Source organism: Mytilus edulis, chromosome 2 (genome assembly GCF_963676685.1).
Source record: "Mytilus edulis chromosome 2, xbMytEdul2.2, whole genome shotgun sequence".
In the NCBI taxonomy this organism is placed as follows: Eukaryota; Metazoa; Mollusca; class Bivalvia; order Mytilida; family Mytilidae; genus Mytilus; species Mytilus edulis.
The window spans coordinates 4841118-4854878 of NC_092345.1; the positions used below are offsets into that span (position 1 = coordinate 4841118).

General features: G+C 33.4%; 1 protein-coding gene across 1 annotated transcript; it reads right to left on the bottom strand.

Annotated features, from left to right (window-relative positions):
• Positions 1-8878: 8878 nt before the first annotated feature.
• On the bottom strand, positions 8879-13761 carry LOC139510457 (complement C1q tumor necrosis factor-related protein 4-like). Its single transcript, XM_071297039.1, has 2 exons — positions 13255-13761; positions 8879-9307 (listed from the first exon to the last, which is right to left on the bottom strand). Exons 1-2 carry the CDS (start codon positions 13331-13333, stop codon positions 8889-8891), a joined length of 498 nt encoding a protein of 165 aa, XP_071153140.1. The 5' UTR covers positions 13334-13761; the 3' UTR covers positions 8879-8888.

Sequence of the window (13761 nt, forward strand, 5' to 3'; positions counted from 1 at the left end):
TAATCCTAATGAAGTTCGAGATGACATTTCTAGATCCCTCCCCTTCTCACAAAAGAAATGTTGCATTAGAATAGAGAGTTACGTTAAGTAACAAGAACTATAACTCTAACGAAAAATAATTGTCAGGAAAGCAAGATTTATCTACCCTTAGAGTATGTAGGTGCATGTAAATGTCTCTAACTTTTTATTATACTATAAGCGAGATAATCATTAGAATTGTTTTTTGTAAAAATAGGGACAAGAAGAATACATATTTGATCTTTTACTGATTTTGGTCATTTACTTTAAATAGTACGTTATATGTCATAATGCTCCCATTAAATTAATAAATATACATCAATTCTGACCAGTGAAGGTATTTTAATTCACGAAAAGAGAATTACGGATATTTCTCAGTCGAATATGGGGTTTGCTTGTTATTAAAGACTGATCGGTGTCCTTTAGTTCAGAAATACGCGTAATTTGGACTCAGATCAAAATAGTTAGATATAAAAAAAAAGTAAAAAGTTGAAGAGCGTTGAGGATAAAAAAAAATCCAAAAAGTTTTGCCAAATATGGCTAAGTTAATGGAGGCAAATTTCTCGCATCAGCACCATAGTCATTAGTTTCAACATGATACGAATTTACTCGACAATCCCAGAGTCTTAAAACCGGTAACTGACAGCTGAGATTTAACATTTTGCGTGATTTCTTTTGATCAACACATCAAATACAAGTCAGTTTATCTTGCATGTTGATATTTACAAAATGTCAAATGTTGGTAGACGAAATCGGACAGAAACAGGAACAGAAATATAGCATTTCTAATTTAGCTCCACATTTAAAGTTACGGTTTTTAATACAAGTCATGTTTAAATATTTCTTTCTATGCTCCAAAATCGTCATTCAAAATCGTCATCTACTCAAACGAAAATGAGAACAAAAGAATTAACTTACTTTTTCTCCACATATAACAATATTGTCTCTTTACATTTTTATAAACCTGTCAGTTAATTTAATCAATAACCAAATATTGTTAGTATATACATAAGATATGTACTTTCACCATACCCAGGTTTGTAATATATATAGACAAGCATAGAATATTGTAAACGATGTTTACTGTTATGAAGAATATGTTACATGTTTTTCATACGCAAGATCAATCGAAATCACACAGCCTGAATAAGAAATCCCGAGAACGTTGATAATGTATATCCACCATTAATAGTATTGGAACCCCAAATTGATTCCGTCTTGCACCACACATCATCTCCTGTGTTCAGCTGAAGAACGACAGAAGCCGTTCCTCTGAGAAACAAGTTAGTATTTCCATCCATAAACGTAACGGCCACTGGTTCGTTATTTTTCATTATGCGAACATGAAGGTTATGACAGGTGGACTGAGGAACGGCTGTTATTTCTACTGCAAAATGATACAACCCTGGTATGGGTGAAACAAATATTCCATTTCGTGAATTATAATTGTTCCCAATGTTCAAAATCGAGTGATCAAAAACGATGTGGACATTATTGGCTGGGTTAACAATATTATTTGATACTTCTGCCACATGGTGTTAACAATGCAAAGATTTTGACCTTTGAGATAAAGGTGGAAATATACCCACTTTTTCCAATGGTATTTCTTAATCCGCTTTTCAACAATAATAATAATAATATACTTTATTTTGAAACACTCAGACGATTCGAGCTTCACTGATCAGTCTTTTGTAGACGAAACGCGCGTCTGTCGTAAATATAAAATTTCAATCCTGGTATATATGATGAGTTTATTTACAACCACTGGGTCAATGCTATTGCTGGTGGAGATATAAACCCCGAGGGTATCAGCAGCCCAGTATAGTCAGCAACTTGTGTTGACTTAAGTTATCATTGATATGTTCATAATTATAAATTAACTGTTAACAAAACTTTGAATTTTTGAAATACTTATTATAAAAAAGAAGATGTGGTATGATTGCAAATGAGACAACTCGCCACAAGAGACCAAAATGACACACAAATTAACAACTATAGGTCACCGTACGGCCTCCAACAATGAGCAAAGCTGCATAGTCATCTATAAAAGGCCACGAAGCCTTTTCTACCTCAGGAATAGATTACCTTAGCTATATTTGGCAAAACTTTTAGAAATTTGTAGTCCGCAATGCCCTTCAACTTCGTACTTTATTGGGCCTTTTTAACACATTTTGATTCGAGCGTCACTGATGAGTCTTTTGTAGACGAAACACGCGTCTGGCGTAAATATAAAATTTCAATCCTGGTATCTATGATGAGTTTATTTACACATATTTATATGTGTAACAAGAGTCAAAATACATAGTCATATTTATGGTTACTACTAAACGATGTTAACATATAATCATATTAATTAAAATATTTCATCTAATTTCTTAATAATGCAGAGATAAGTTTTTAAGAACCTTGATATTGCAAAATGAAAGCAGTGCTTTCATTTTTTTCAACTCATGGATAAATGCTGTAATATTCTAAAATATGTATTTTTCTTATATTTTTAACAATATCAGACTGGCATTCAAATAAGTGGTAAAACTCATTTCAAATCGACAAGGAGCAGATATGACACTGCCTTTCATCTCTAGGAATACCATTCAATCTTGCTGATTCAATTGGTATCTTAAGGTTACAGCATCGCAATATATTGTAATATTTTTACGATCTGCAGATGAGCTAAGCCAAAGTCGATTATGAAAAGACGGTAGTTTTCCCCCTCAATGAGTTTTGGATTTGGGAGTGCCACTTTTGGATGAAATAATCTGTTAATCTTTGATGAATATAACTTTTGTCTAAAACGTTGATTATTCTTCATGGACTGTAAAATTTCGTTGATGAAAACATTTGGTCTCTATGACATTTCGCATATATTAATTTGTCAAAACTCTTAATAATTGCTTTTTTAACCTTATCCAGTCCTCCAATGGCGATGAATTGCCAATCTTTTGATTTGTTTTCCAACCTAGTCTTCTTCGAGCTATATGTTTATAATTATTTCATTTCCTTTTTCAGAAATCAAGTAAAGATAATACGAATACTTCACCAAGATAGCAGTTAAAAAAACAGGCACGCCAAACTCCTAAAAGACTTTTATGTTGGGAAATACACAGGAGACATCCCAGTGACAATACAAAACCCGATGTCGCGAACACCCCCTTCAAACTGAAACAACTTAGGTTTGATTTTCAGAACCTGTGTTGAATTTTGTTCGACATTTTTCAGGTAAGAAGACAAACGGTATTAACTTAAGACATCAAATTCAAAATCTATATTTCCCGATTTTACGATTGTATGTCAACGATTAATGTACTTTAGTTGTGCACTGTTAAAGGACGAGAAGAATTCAAGACACACAACTCTTCTCAAGGCGCTTCTCATATTTAGAAGTAACGCTTATGTCAGTAAATGTTGCATGAAAGGTATTTAATTAAAATGAGATGTAGAGGTCCAGACGTTCACTGACTTATATACATTAATTGTATTACTATTATGTAAAATGAACCTCCTCAGTTAATTGTATTACTATTATGTAAAATGAACCTCCTCAGTTAATTGGATAGAAGAGGGAAACTTTAGCAACAATCTATTCATCTATTATATGTTTTTTTCTTGCTTTATTTAACATATACACTATCATTTTATGTACACATAATTGATTGTTATGATTAAGTTTGTTCTGTGTTTGTGCGTTAATGACAATGATCCAGATTTTGGATGTTATATCGATAAAATCTTTGACTTTGACTTTGCAAAGAGCAGCAAAGAAAAACTGTTAATCTTTATATTTTTAATTAATCTTTGACTTTTAATTATATCTGTCATCAGATATTGATTTTCATTACCGTTGGTAATTAAAAGGCCGATAGAATTACACAAAGAATATAATGACAATGTTTCCAGGAATGAATCGTATACCTTTGTTACACAATATTCCTTGAATAGGTGCTCTAATTGTGTGAGTTTCTTTTGTTTTCTGGTTGGATATCTCACTGTGGCTTTTGTTTTCTGGTTGTATATCTCACTGTGGCTTTTGTTGCAGATTTTACTTTAATTGATTGATTGTTTGCTGCTTAACGTGTAGTGGTTTAAATCTTCATTGTATGTTATGCATCCATATACATAGACATAGGACGATGTGGCATGAGTGCCAATGAGACAACTCTCATGTTGTATTTGGTAATGACACCTTTGTACTCATACAAGCTCAAGATCATTATAAATTCAATTTGTTGTTGTTTGCTTATGTAGTGTCAAAGGTTTCCTTGAAAACAATATGTTGATTCTTTTTTATTTTCTGCCTGATTCAACACGCCAAGGACAATTTTCAGCTTTACATACTGTATAATCATGATCATCACATTTTGAAAACCCTAAGTGACCACATCATGCTCATATATCTAGTCGCTTATTTATCTGTAGTTTTAATAATCATTATAATCCGAACTGTTCAATTCGCAGATAATGCTAGCATAAGACTTGGCATGCAATCGCTGGATTGCTAATAAATATAAAGATATAGTAAGATTGCCAATGGAACACTGTTCCACCAGAGAGCAGACCGAATGACGTACATGATTTACTACTATAGGTCAATTGCCTTATGTACTAAAGGTGAAGGTTAAACCCTTGGTCTGGTATAAGGTAAGTCTTTCAATGGCTTTAAATATATAGTACTGTACCACTGCCCAGAGTCTGACTTCCATGTCAAAGTAGGAAAAAAAAACACGTCTTTCTGTGGTTAATATGATAACGTTATACTTTATATATAGATTATAACATGGCATTTTTTTTTATATCTGACCCCTTATCAGCCCTAGTCATGATATCAGGCCGAGAGCCGATATGAAAGACATGTAATGTTCTTTTTATTCTATTCTATTCTATCATATATTTCAGCAGAAGACACAGGGACAAAAACTTTTTTTTAAACCTTTGAAAAAATGCATTTGTTGTAATATTTGTTTTGCATTTTTTATAGTATATTTCCCTAATTTTTTTTATCCCAACTGTGTTATGTTTTACACATGTAACCATTGAGAAGAATATTTCGAAATTTGCCGAATGACGTCGAAATGTCATGCGATAACTTTATGTACAGAAAAGCATGTGATAATAACCGGAAGCAGTTGATATGAAACAGAAGCAGTTGATAACAAAAGTCATATCACACGGCTAAAATCATCAAATTTAATGATTAAATACATGTACAAACTAGTTTTATGATAAAACATACTTTCATACACATTGCACGTGATATTTGCCGCTGGACTTAAACATTAATGGATATCCATACAATTGATTTCATTTTACTACTAGGACAACCATACTATAACATTTAATACAGAACAAGAAATCTCGTTTCTGTGCCGTTATCATTTTGGACAATTTGAAGTCTATAACAAACACGAGTACAGTTTTCCTTAATTTTCTGCTTCTTTCTATCGATCAGTGTGCTGTCTGTTCTTTGAATTTTGAATTCAATTGCACCTAGTTGTTAATTTCCTAACAGGTGAACCCATGATTTTCATTTGATTTGGAGTAGAAAATCAATTGTATTGTTCCTTTAACTAGTAGATATTCGTTATAATTACATTTTGAGATATTTTTTGTCACATTTTGTCTCATTGACAAGCATGTCATATTTGATTCATTCCACTTCATCCTTCCTAAGGAGACTTTTTAACCTTTGTAGATTTAATCTAATAAAACCATTTATTTTGAGACTGCAACATGCCCGACTTATTCTCCTCTTTAAATAACGTCATCCTTTAAGCCGGATAAATTGAAAAAAAGGTTAGTGACAAAGTAGGTCATATGTTTACTATTTACTACGAGTATTGACACCACGTGGCATACAAACAAGTTGAGGAAAAATGACCTTTGATATGATAAAAAAGTGTAAACGTGGCATTGTTTATTCAGTGGATTTTTACAATTTTACACTGTAAATTTTATCTTCGAGATGGAATAAATATATGAACACAATGGGTATTGAATATTAATTTATTAGTAATCAAGGTGAAAACCAAAGCAAAAATACAGGAAGAAAGAAACATCTCATATTACATGAAAACTGTCGGATATTTAAAGTACAAAAACATGAATAATTTATCCTGTGATTGAAACATCTTTGTCACATGAGAATTAGTTCTGAGTTTATAAATGACATCAGTGTCCATTGTGTTATAAACCCTATATTTACTATTCAGAATTCAACGAAACAAAATATCACATATATTGTGATTTCTGAAATCGATAAACAATGGGGTTATGAAGTTCGAGATGACATTTCTAGATCCCTCCCCTTCTCACAAAAGAAATGTTGCATTAGAATAGAGAGTTACGTTAAGTAACAAGAACTATAACTCTAACGAAAGATAATTGTCAGGAAAGCAAGATTTATCTACCCTTAGAGTATGTAGGTGCATGTAAATGTCTCTAACTTTTTATTATAATATAAGCGAGATAATCATTAGAATTTTTTTTTGTAAAAATAGGGACAAGAAGAATACATATTTGATCTTTTACTGATTTTGGTCATTTACTTTAAATAGTACGTTATATGTCATAATGCTCCCTTTTAATTAATAAATATACATCAATTCTGACCAGTGAAGGTATTTTAATTCACGAAAAGAGAATTACGGATATTTCTCAGTCGAATATGGGGTTTGCTTGTTATTAAAGGTGGCACGGTAGTATTTCCTGGCCCATAGGGATAATGATAGCCTTTTTAAAATTTTCACCACTTTCTAACACTGCAAAAAATTCTACATTCACAGTTAACTGAAGTACTTTCATTTTACTATTTAGAAATGAATTTGAATATGTATCATGACCGTTTACTTTTTTTGCTATATTTAAATACCTAAGGCCACTAGTGTTTTTAGGTCTTTTATGGTGCAGTGAATACAAAATTTCAAAAAATTCTCAAAAATTCATTTTCATCTGTATGTAAAATTATTTCATATTTTTCTACACCTGATTCATCCCTCAGTTTGGGAAAATAAGATCAGTTGATACTGTATTTTTTGTCCAAACGCACTGTTTAGATACATTAACCTAAGTAGGGTACACAAAAGAGCAACCTAAATTCTGGAATGCAAATACTACCGTGCCACCTAAAGACTGATCGGTGTCCTTTAGTTCAGAAATACGCGTAATTTGGACTCAGATCAAAATAGTTAGATACAAAAAAAAAAAGTAAAAAGTTGAAGAGCGTTGAGGATAAAAAAAAATCCAAAAAGTTTTGCCAGATATGGCTTAGTTAATGGAGGCAAATTTCTCGCATCAGCACCATAGTCATTAGTTTCAACATAATACGAATTTACTCGACAATCCCAGAGTCTTAAAACCGGTAACTGACAGCTGAGATTTAACATTTTGCGTGATTTCTTTTGATCAACACATCAAATACAAGTCAGTTTATCTTGCATGTTGATATTTACAAAATGTCAAATATTGCTAGACGAAATCGGAGAGAAACAGGAACTGAAATATAGCATTTCTAATTTAGCTCCACATTTAAAGTTACGGTTTTTAGTACAAGTCATGTTTAAAAATTTCTTTCTATGCTCCAAAATCCTCATTCTTCTCAAACGAAAATGAGGACAAAAGAATTAACTTACTTTTTCTCCACATATAATAATATTATATCTTTACATTGTTATAAACCTGTCAGTTAAGCACAAGTCACACTGTCACGTTTTACTACGTTTTAAAATGCTACGTTTCAACTACATTTTGAATAAAAATGTCCCGTTTTTTTTAAAGCTAGGTTCCACTAGGTTTGTGCTACGTTTTTATCACGTTTTGCTACGAATAAGTACGTGTAGACCCACGTTTCCACCACGCATTGATACGTTTCGATACGTAGTAAGTACGTTTTGTTACGTTCTGCTAAGCTTTGATACCTATTTACTGTACTAGGTTTCTACTTCGTTTCAATTTTCGCTACGTTTGTTGTTGAATTTTCAAAACGTACGGGGCATGTCCTGTTTTGAACAAAGGATCACTACGTTTCGATACGCTTCGTTACATATATTCCCGTTTCGCTACGCTTTCAAAACGTAGTACAACGTAGCTCTTGAAACGTGACAGTGTGACTTGGGCTTTAATCAATTACCAAATCTTGCTAGTATATATACATAAGATATGTTCTTTTACCATACCCAGGTTTGTAATATATAGACAGTCATAGATTTCATTATGCGAACATGAAGGACATGACCGGTGGACTGCGGAAGGGCTGTTATTTCTACTGCAAAATGATACAACCCTGGTATGGGTGCAACAAATACTCCATTTCGTGAATTATAATTGTCCCCAATGTTCAAAATCGAGTGATCAAAAACGATATGGACATTATTTAACAATATTATTTGATACTTCTGCCACAAAAGCTAATATCTTCTTTTCTGAAAGATAAATGAACCTTCATTATTCATGAGTTAAAGAATGTTAAAACTATAGAATGAAATTCAAAACAGTGTGGCTGTGGCCATTGATTGACACATTAAATTCATCCATTGACTGGGACAATGTACGTGAACGTTTGTCTGTAACGACCACTTTTCACGACGTACCTACGATAGACATTTAAACTGTGTGGTTACCAAAGGTTTCTTAACGCCTTTAATTATAAAATAATTCGAAAAAATAAACAGGAATAACCTTTATGTTTTGATTTATATAATTGATATAAATCAAAACATCGTGTTATTTCTGATTAATTTTTCGAATTACTTTATTAAGGTGTTGAAAACCTTTGGTGGCCCCATAGTTTAAGTGTCTTTAAAAAGAACATAGTGAGCAGTGGTCGTTACATACAAACGTTCACCTAAATTTTTTTTCATACGCAAGATCGATCGAAATCACACAGCCTGAATAAGAAATCCCGAGAACGTTGATAATGTAGATCCACCATTAATAATATTGGAACCCCAAATAGATTCCGTCTTGCACCACACATCATCTCCTGTGTTCAGCTGTAGAACGACGGAAGCCGTTCCTCTGAGAAACAGGTTAGTATTTCCATCCATAAACGTAACGGCCACTGGTTCGTTATTTTTCATTATGCGAACATGAAGGACATGACCGGTGGACTGCGGAAGGGCTGTTATTTCTACTGCAAAATGATACAACCCTGGTATGGGTGCAACAGATACTCCATTTCGTGAATTATAATTGTTCCCAATGTTCAAAATCGAGTGATCAAAAACGATATGGACATTATTGGCTGGGTTAACAATATTATTTGATACTTCTGCCACAAAAGCTAATATCTTCTTTTCTGAAAGATAAATGAACCTTCATTATTCATGAGTTAAAGAATCTACAAGGTAGAAATAAGAAATCATTAATTAGAATTATTGTAGAACAACAAACTACATCTACTTAGCGGCAGTTATTGCGACAGCTTAAAGCAAATGTCACTCTTTTGAAGGAACTATATGGGGTGTTATATAGGTATAGGAAGATGTGGTATGCATGTATAACAGACTTAAATTTGAATGTTAAATCTCAGACTAACAGGTCATATGAAACCAATGGTTTCTTTTTACGGATGTTCATCGTTTGAAAGTACCAATAGATGAATATGCGGCTGACCCGAAGAAAGATTGGTTGGACCGTAATTTTGAAAAACTCAAAACTTTTCAAATGATAAAATAAAAAAGTATACCAAAAAAACATAGGAAGTCTTCTAGCGACTCGTACACTGACATCATTGAACACGTGTTGTTAATACATATGTAACGTCAAAATTGGCACATTTCTTGAATCATTATCCAGTTGACTGTTTCAGAATGTAATGCATTCTGGGTTATATTTGCACAGAAGTGTGCACCACAACGTTCGATCAGTTGACATCTTGTTTGACAATGGATGTTCAACCAATAAATTGAAGTTATTTTCAATTTGTGGACATGCAAAATGGAATTACTTTATATTTTAAGTTAATTAAAACTATAATTAATGTGTTTCGTATCAACAACGTCTCCAGGTGTTTCAACATATTACGAATTTACTCATCAATCTCTGAGTTTTAAATCCAGGTTCTTCCTTTAAGATAATGGAGCTACATATCGATATGGCAAGGCATTTGGTATAGATTTTTGCTCTTTTTCTTAAAGTATTCGCTTGATATGGGCTTTCTGTTAATATTTATAGCAAACAGCAGATTCTGGCATGTTGATGCGAAAAATGTCAAATGCTGCTTGAAGAAACCGAAAGGAACGCGGGAACTAAAATATGACATCTAGTTCTAACCGGATAGGATGAAAGCACGACGACCAAAGGAAATTCAAATCTCTCTGAAAACGAGGGCTGGACTAGTGTAACCCAGAATACAATAGTAGATGTTGAGATCTCTCTTTATAACAATTTGATATCACCAAATTCAAATCAATCGATAACTATGTAAATTCTCCAAATTTAAAATTTATTCCGTTTGAAAGACAAATATTTTAAATAAATATTTAAGTATTGTTTGCGCAAAGATCTCATTAGGATGACACTACTCTGTTGTACAAATTTATCCCGAAAACTTTCATTGAAATTCAATAAATTAAATAAATCCGTATATATTCCTTATTCATTATTATACATTATTATTATACAATATTTATATAGCGCATTATATAATTTGAAAAATTACCCTAAGCGCTTAACATGAATAAACAAAAAATAAGATACATAAGGTAAAAGTAAAATATACAATCACATAAATACAATTTCTGAGCAGTGGCGTGTAAAATGAAAACATTGATTGTCGGTTTTAAAAATAGAATAATATAAAAGAATGTACAACTCACACAAAAAATATCAAAAATTTAAAATTAATCAAAATGAAAGAAAAGTAAAAAGTTTCAAAAAATAAAAATGAGTTAAGAAAAATTTAAAATTTCCTCTGTATAAATTTAAAATAATGATTATCATTAAACCACAGTGACTCAAGTATTAAAAAATATTAAGTAAAAGTTCACAATACAATCAACTGGTAAAACAAATTGTTCATAAATTTAAAAATTTACAAAAAATCAATGAAAGCACTTCGGAAAAAATATGTCTTAAGATCCTTTTTAAAAACGTCAAGAGATTGTTCATTTCGTAAGGATGAAGGTAAGCTGTTCCAAAGAGTTGGTGCGGCAATATCGAACCGTCGTTCACCATAGCGTTTTGTCCTAACATCGTTTGGTAGTCGTAACAGCATGCTTTTCTCCGATCGCAAGGCTCTACCAGGTTTGTAATGTTCAACTAATTCCTGTAGGTATGATGGTGCCCTGCCATGAATTGCTTTAAAAATGTACAGCAGGAGTTTGTACTGACAACGAAAATGAACCGGTAACCAGTGCAATGAAATGAGAACAGGTGTTATTGAATCGTATTTTCTCTTGCGCGTTATTAGCCGTGCTGCTGTATTTTGCACACGCTGTAGTTTTGTTATTACACAGCTATTTGTTCCGTATAACAGCGCATTACCATAATCTAGTCGTGATGTAACGAGTGAGCACACGAGAGTCTTACATGCCTCATCTGTAATCAGGGATCTAATGCGACCAATATTTCGTATCTGATGAAAACATGCTTTTGTCGTTGCACTAGCTTGTTGTTCCATGCTGAGTGTTTTGTCAAAATAAAATCCAAGATTTTTCACACAAGAAGCATCAGTCAATATAGTTCCATCGAATGTTAGTTGGAAACTGGATAGTTGCTTTAGTTGTTGTTTTGGTGCAAACACAATTAATTCGGTTTTGTCTTGGTTTAATTTAAGCATGTTGATACTCATCCATGCACTGATATCCGACAAACAGTTCTCAAGACGATTAGAGAGGTCCGACCAGTCTCCAAGAGGTTTAATGACTTGATACACTTGCGTGTCGTCAGCGTATGAATGGTAAGACATCCCATGTCGCCTGCAAATTTCTCCGACTGGTTTGGCAAACATACAGAAAAGTTTTGGTCCCAACACAGAGCCTTGTGGTACACCAAAGCCGAGTCTGATATCATCCGATTGTACCGATCCGATAGAAACACGCTGAGTTCTATCTGTCAAATATGATTTCAACCACAACAGTGCCTCATCAGTTATCCCAAATGAAAACTCTAAACGATTGAGAAGTATTGTATGGTCGATAGTGTCAAATGCAGCAGATAAGTCAAGCATAAGCAAGACGACACAACAGTTATTATCAAGTGCGCACACAATATCATTATGGACGCGCAAGAGAGCGGTTTCCGTAGAATGGTAGGCACGATACGCTGACTGAACATGATCATAGAGAGAATAAGACGTGATGTGATTCTCAAAACGAGTGGCAACGACTTTCTCATTTATCTTAGATATGAATGGTAAATTTGAGACCGGCCGATAGTTTTTTAACACTTCTTTGTCTAAACTCGGTTTTTTCAATAGTGGTCTCACTACCGCTTGTTTAAAAGGCGTTGGAACACACATTTCCGATATCGATCTGTTGACTATATTTGTAATAGCTGGTAACAAGTAGTCCAAGCATTGTTTTAGAAGTTGGGTTGGTAATGGATCGAGTTCACATGACTTTGTTGGAGACGCTAGGATTATTTTCCGTATTTCTTCATTGGATGCTGATGACAGTGATGTTAGTTGATTACCTTCAAATTTAATGTCAGCTCTCATAGGATTACTGTCACTTGAGGAGGTGTTTGTTGTTGACAGGCTGTCACGAATTATACTTATCTTCCCAACAAAGAATTCACAAAACTTGTCGGCAAGTAACTTGTCATCCTCATGCTCGGGTAGAAATATTTCTCTTTTATTTCCCATCAAATCATTAGTCAAGCGATGCAGTTGTTTTTGATCGTGTCCAATTTCGGAAACTTTACTGGAGAAATAGTCTTTCTTGCATTTTATAAGAAGTTGGTTTGTTGTAATGCAAGACTCTCGGAACATTTGACGATGAATAGTCAGTTTCGTTTTCCGCATACGTCGTTCTGCTTTGCGGCGGTTTCTTTTAGCGACACGGAGGTCGTCTGTATACCACTCGGTATTAGGTCGTAGTATTAAGTTTTTAGATATTAATGGTGCATGTTTATCAAGTATGGAACTAAGCTCAGTAGAATATAAGTTCACCAAGTCTTCAAGAGGTCTTTCTTGATTCTGAAAAATTTCCGAATTGACCAAATCGTGAATTATATCATCTGTACTGATATTACGCAGTTTTCGATAAGTCACTTCTTTGCGTTCATCTTTACTAGTCTTACCTTTAGTCATGTCTGCCTCTAATGCACTAACTTTAGATTGACGTGCATTGAACTCCGTCTTGTCTGCCTCTAATGCCATAACTTAAGATTGAAGTGCATTGAACTCCGTCTTGTCTGCCTCTAATGCACCAACTTTAGATTGAAGTGCATTGAACTCCATCTTGTCTGCCTCTAATGCACTAACTTTAGATTGAAGAACATTGAATTCAGTTTTGTCTGCCTCTAATGCACTAACTTTAGATTGAAGTGCATTGAAATCAGTCTTGTCTGCCTCTAATGCACTAACTTTAGATTGAAGAGCATTGAATTCAGTCTTGTCTGCCTCTAATGCACTAACTTTAGATTGAAGAGCATTGAATTCAGATTTAAGTACATTGAACGCAGATTTAATTGCATTGAATTCACTCTTAGAAACATGTGATCCATTTATATTTTCCAGTAGAAATAAATGTGCCTGTTTGAAGATGAATCCTGGAATTATTAGCAAAAGTAGATTTATGCTGCACA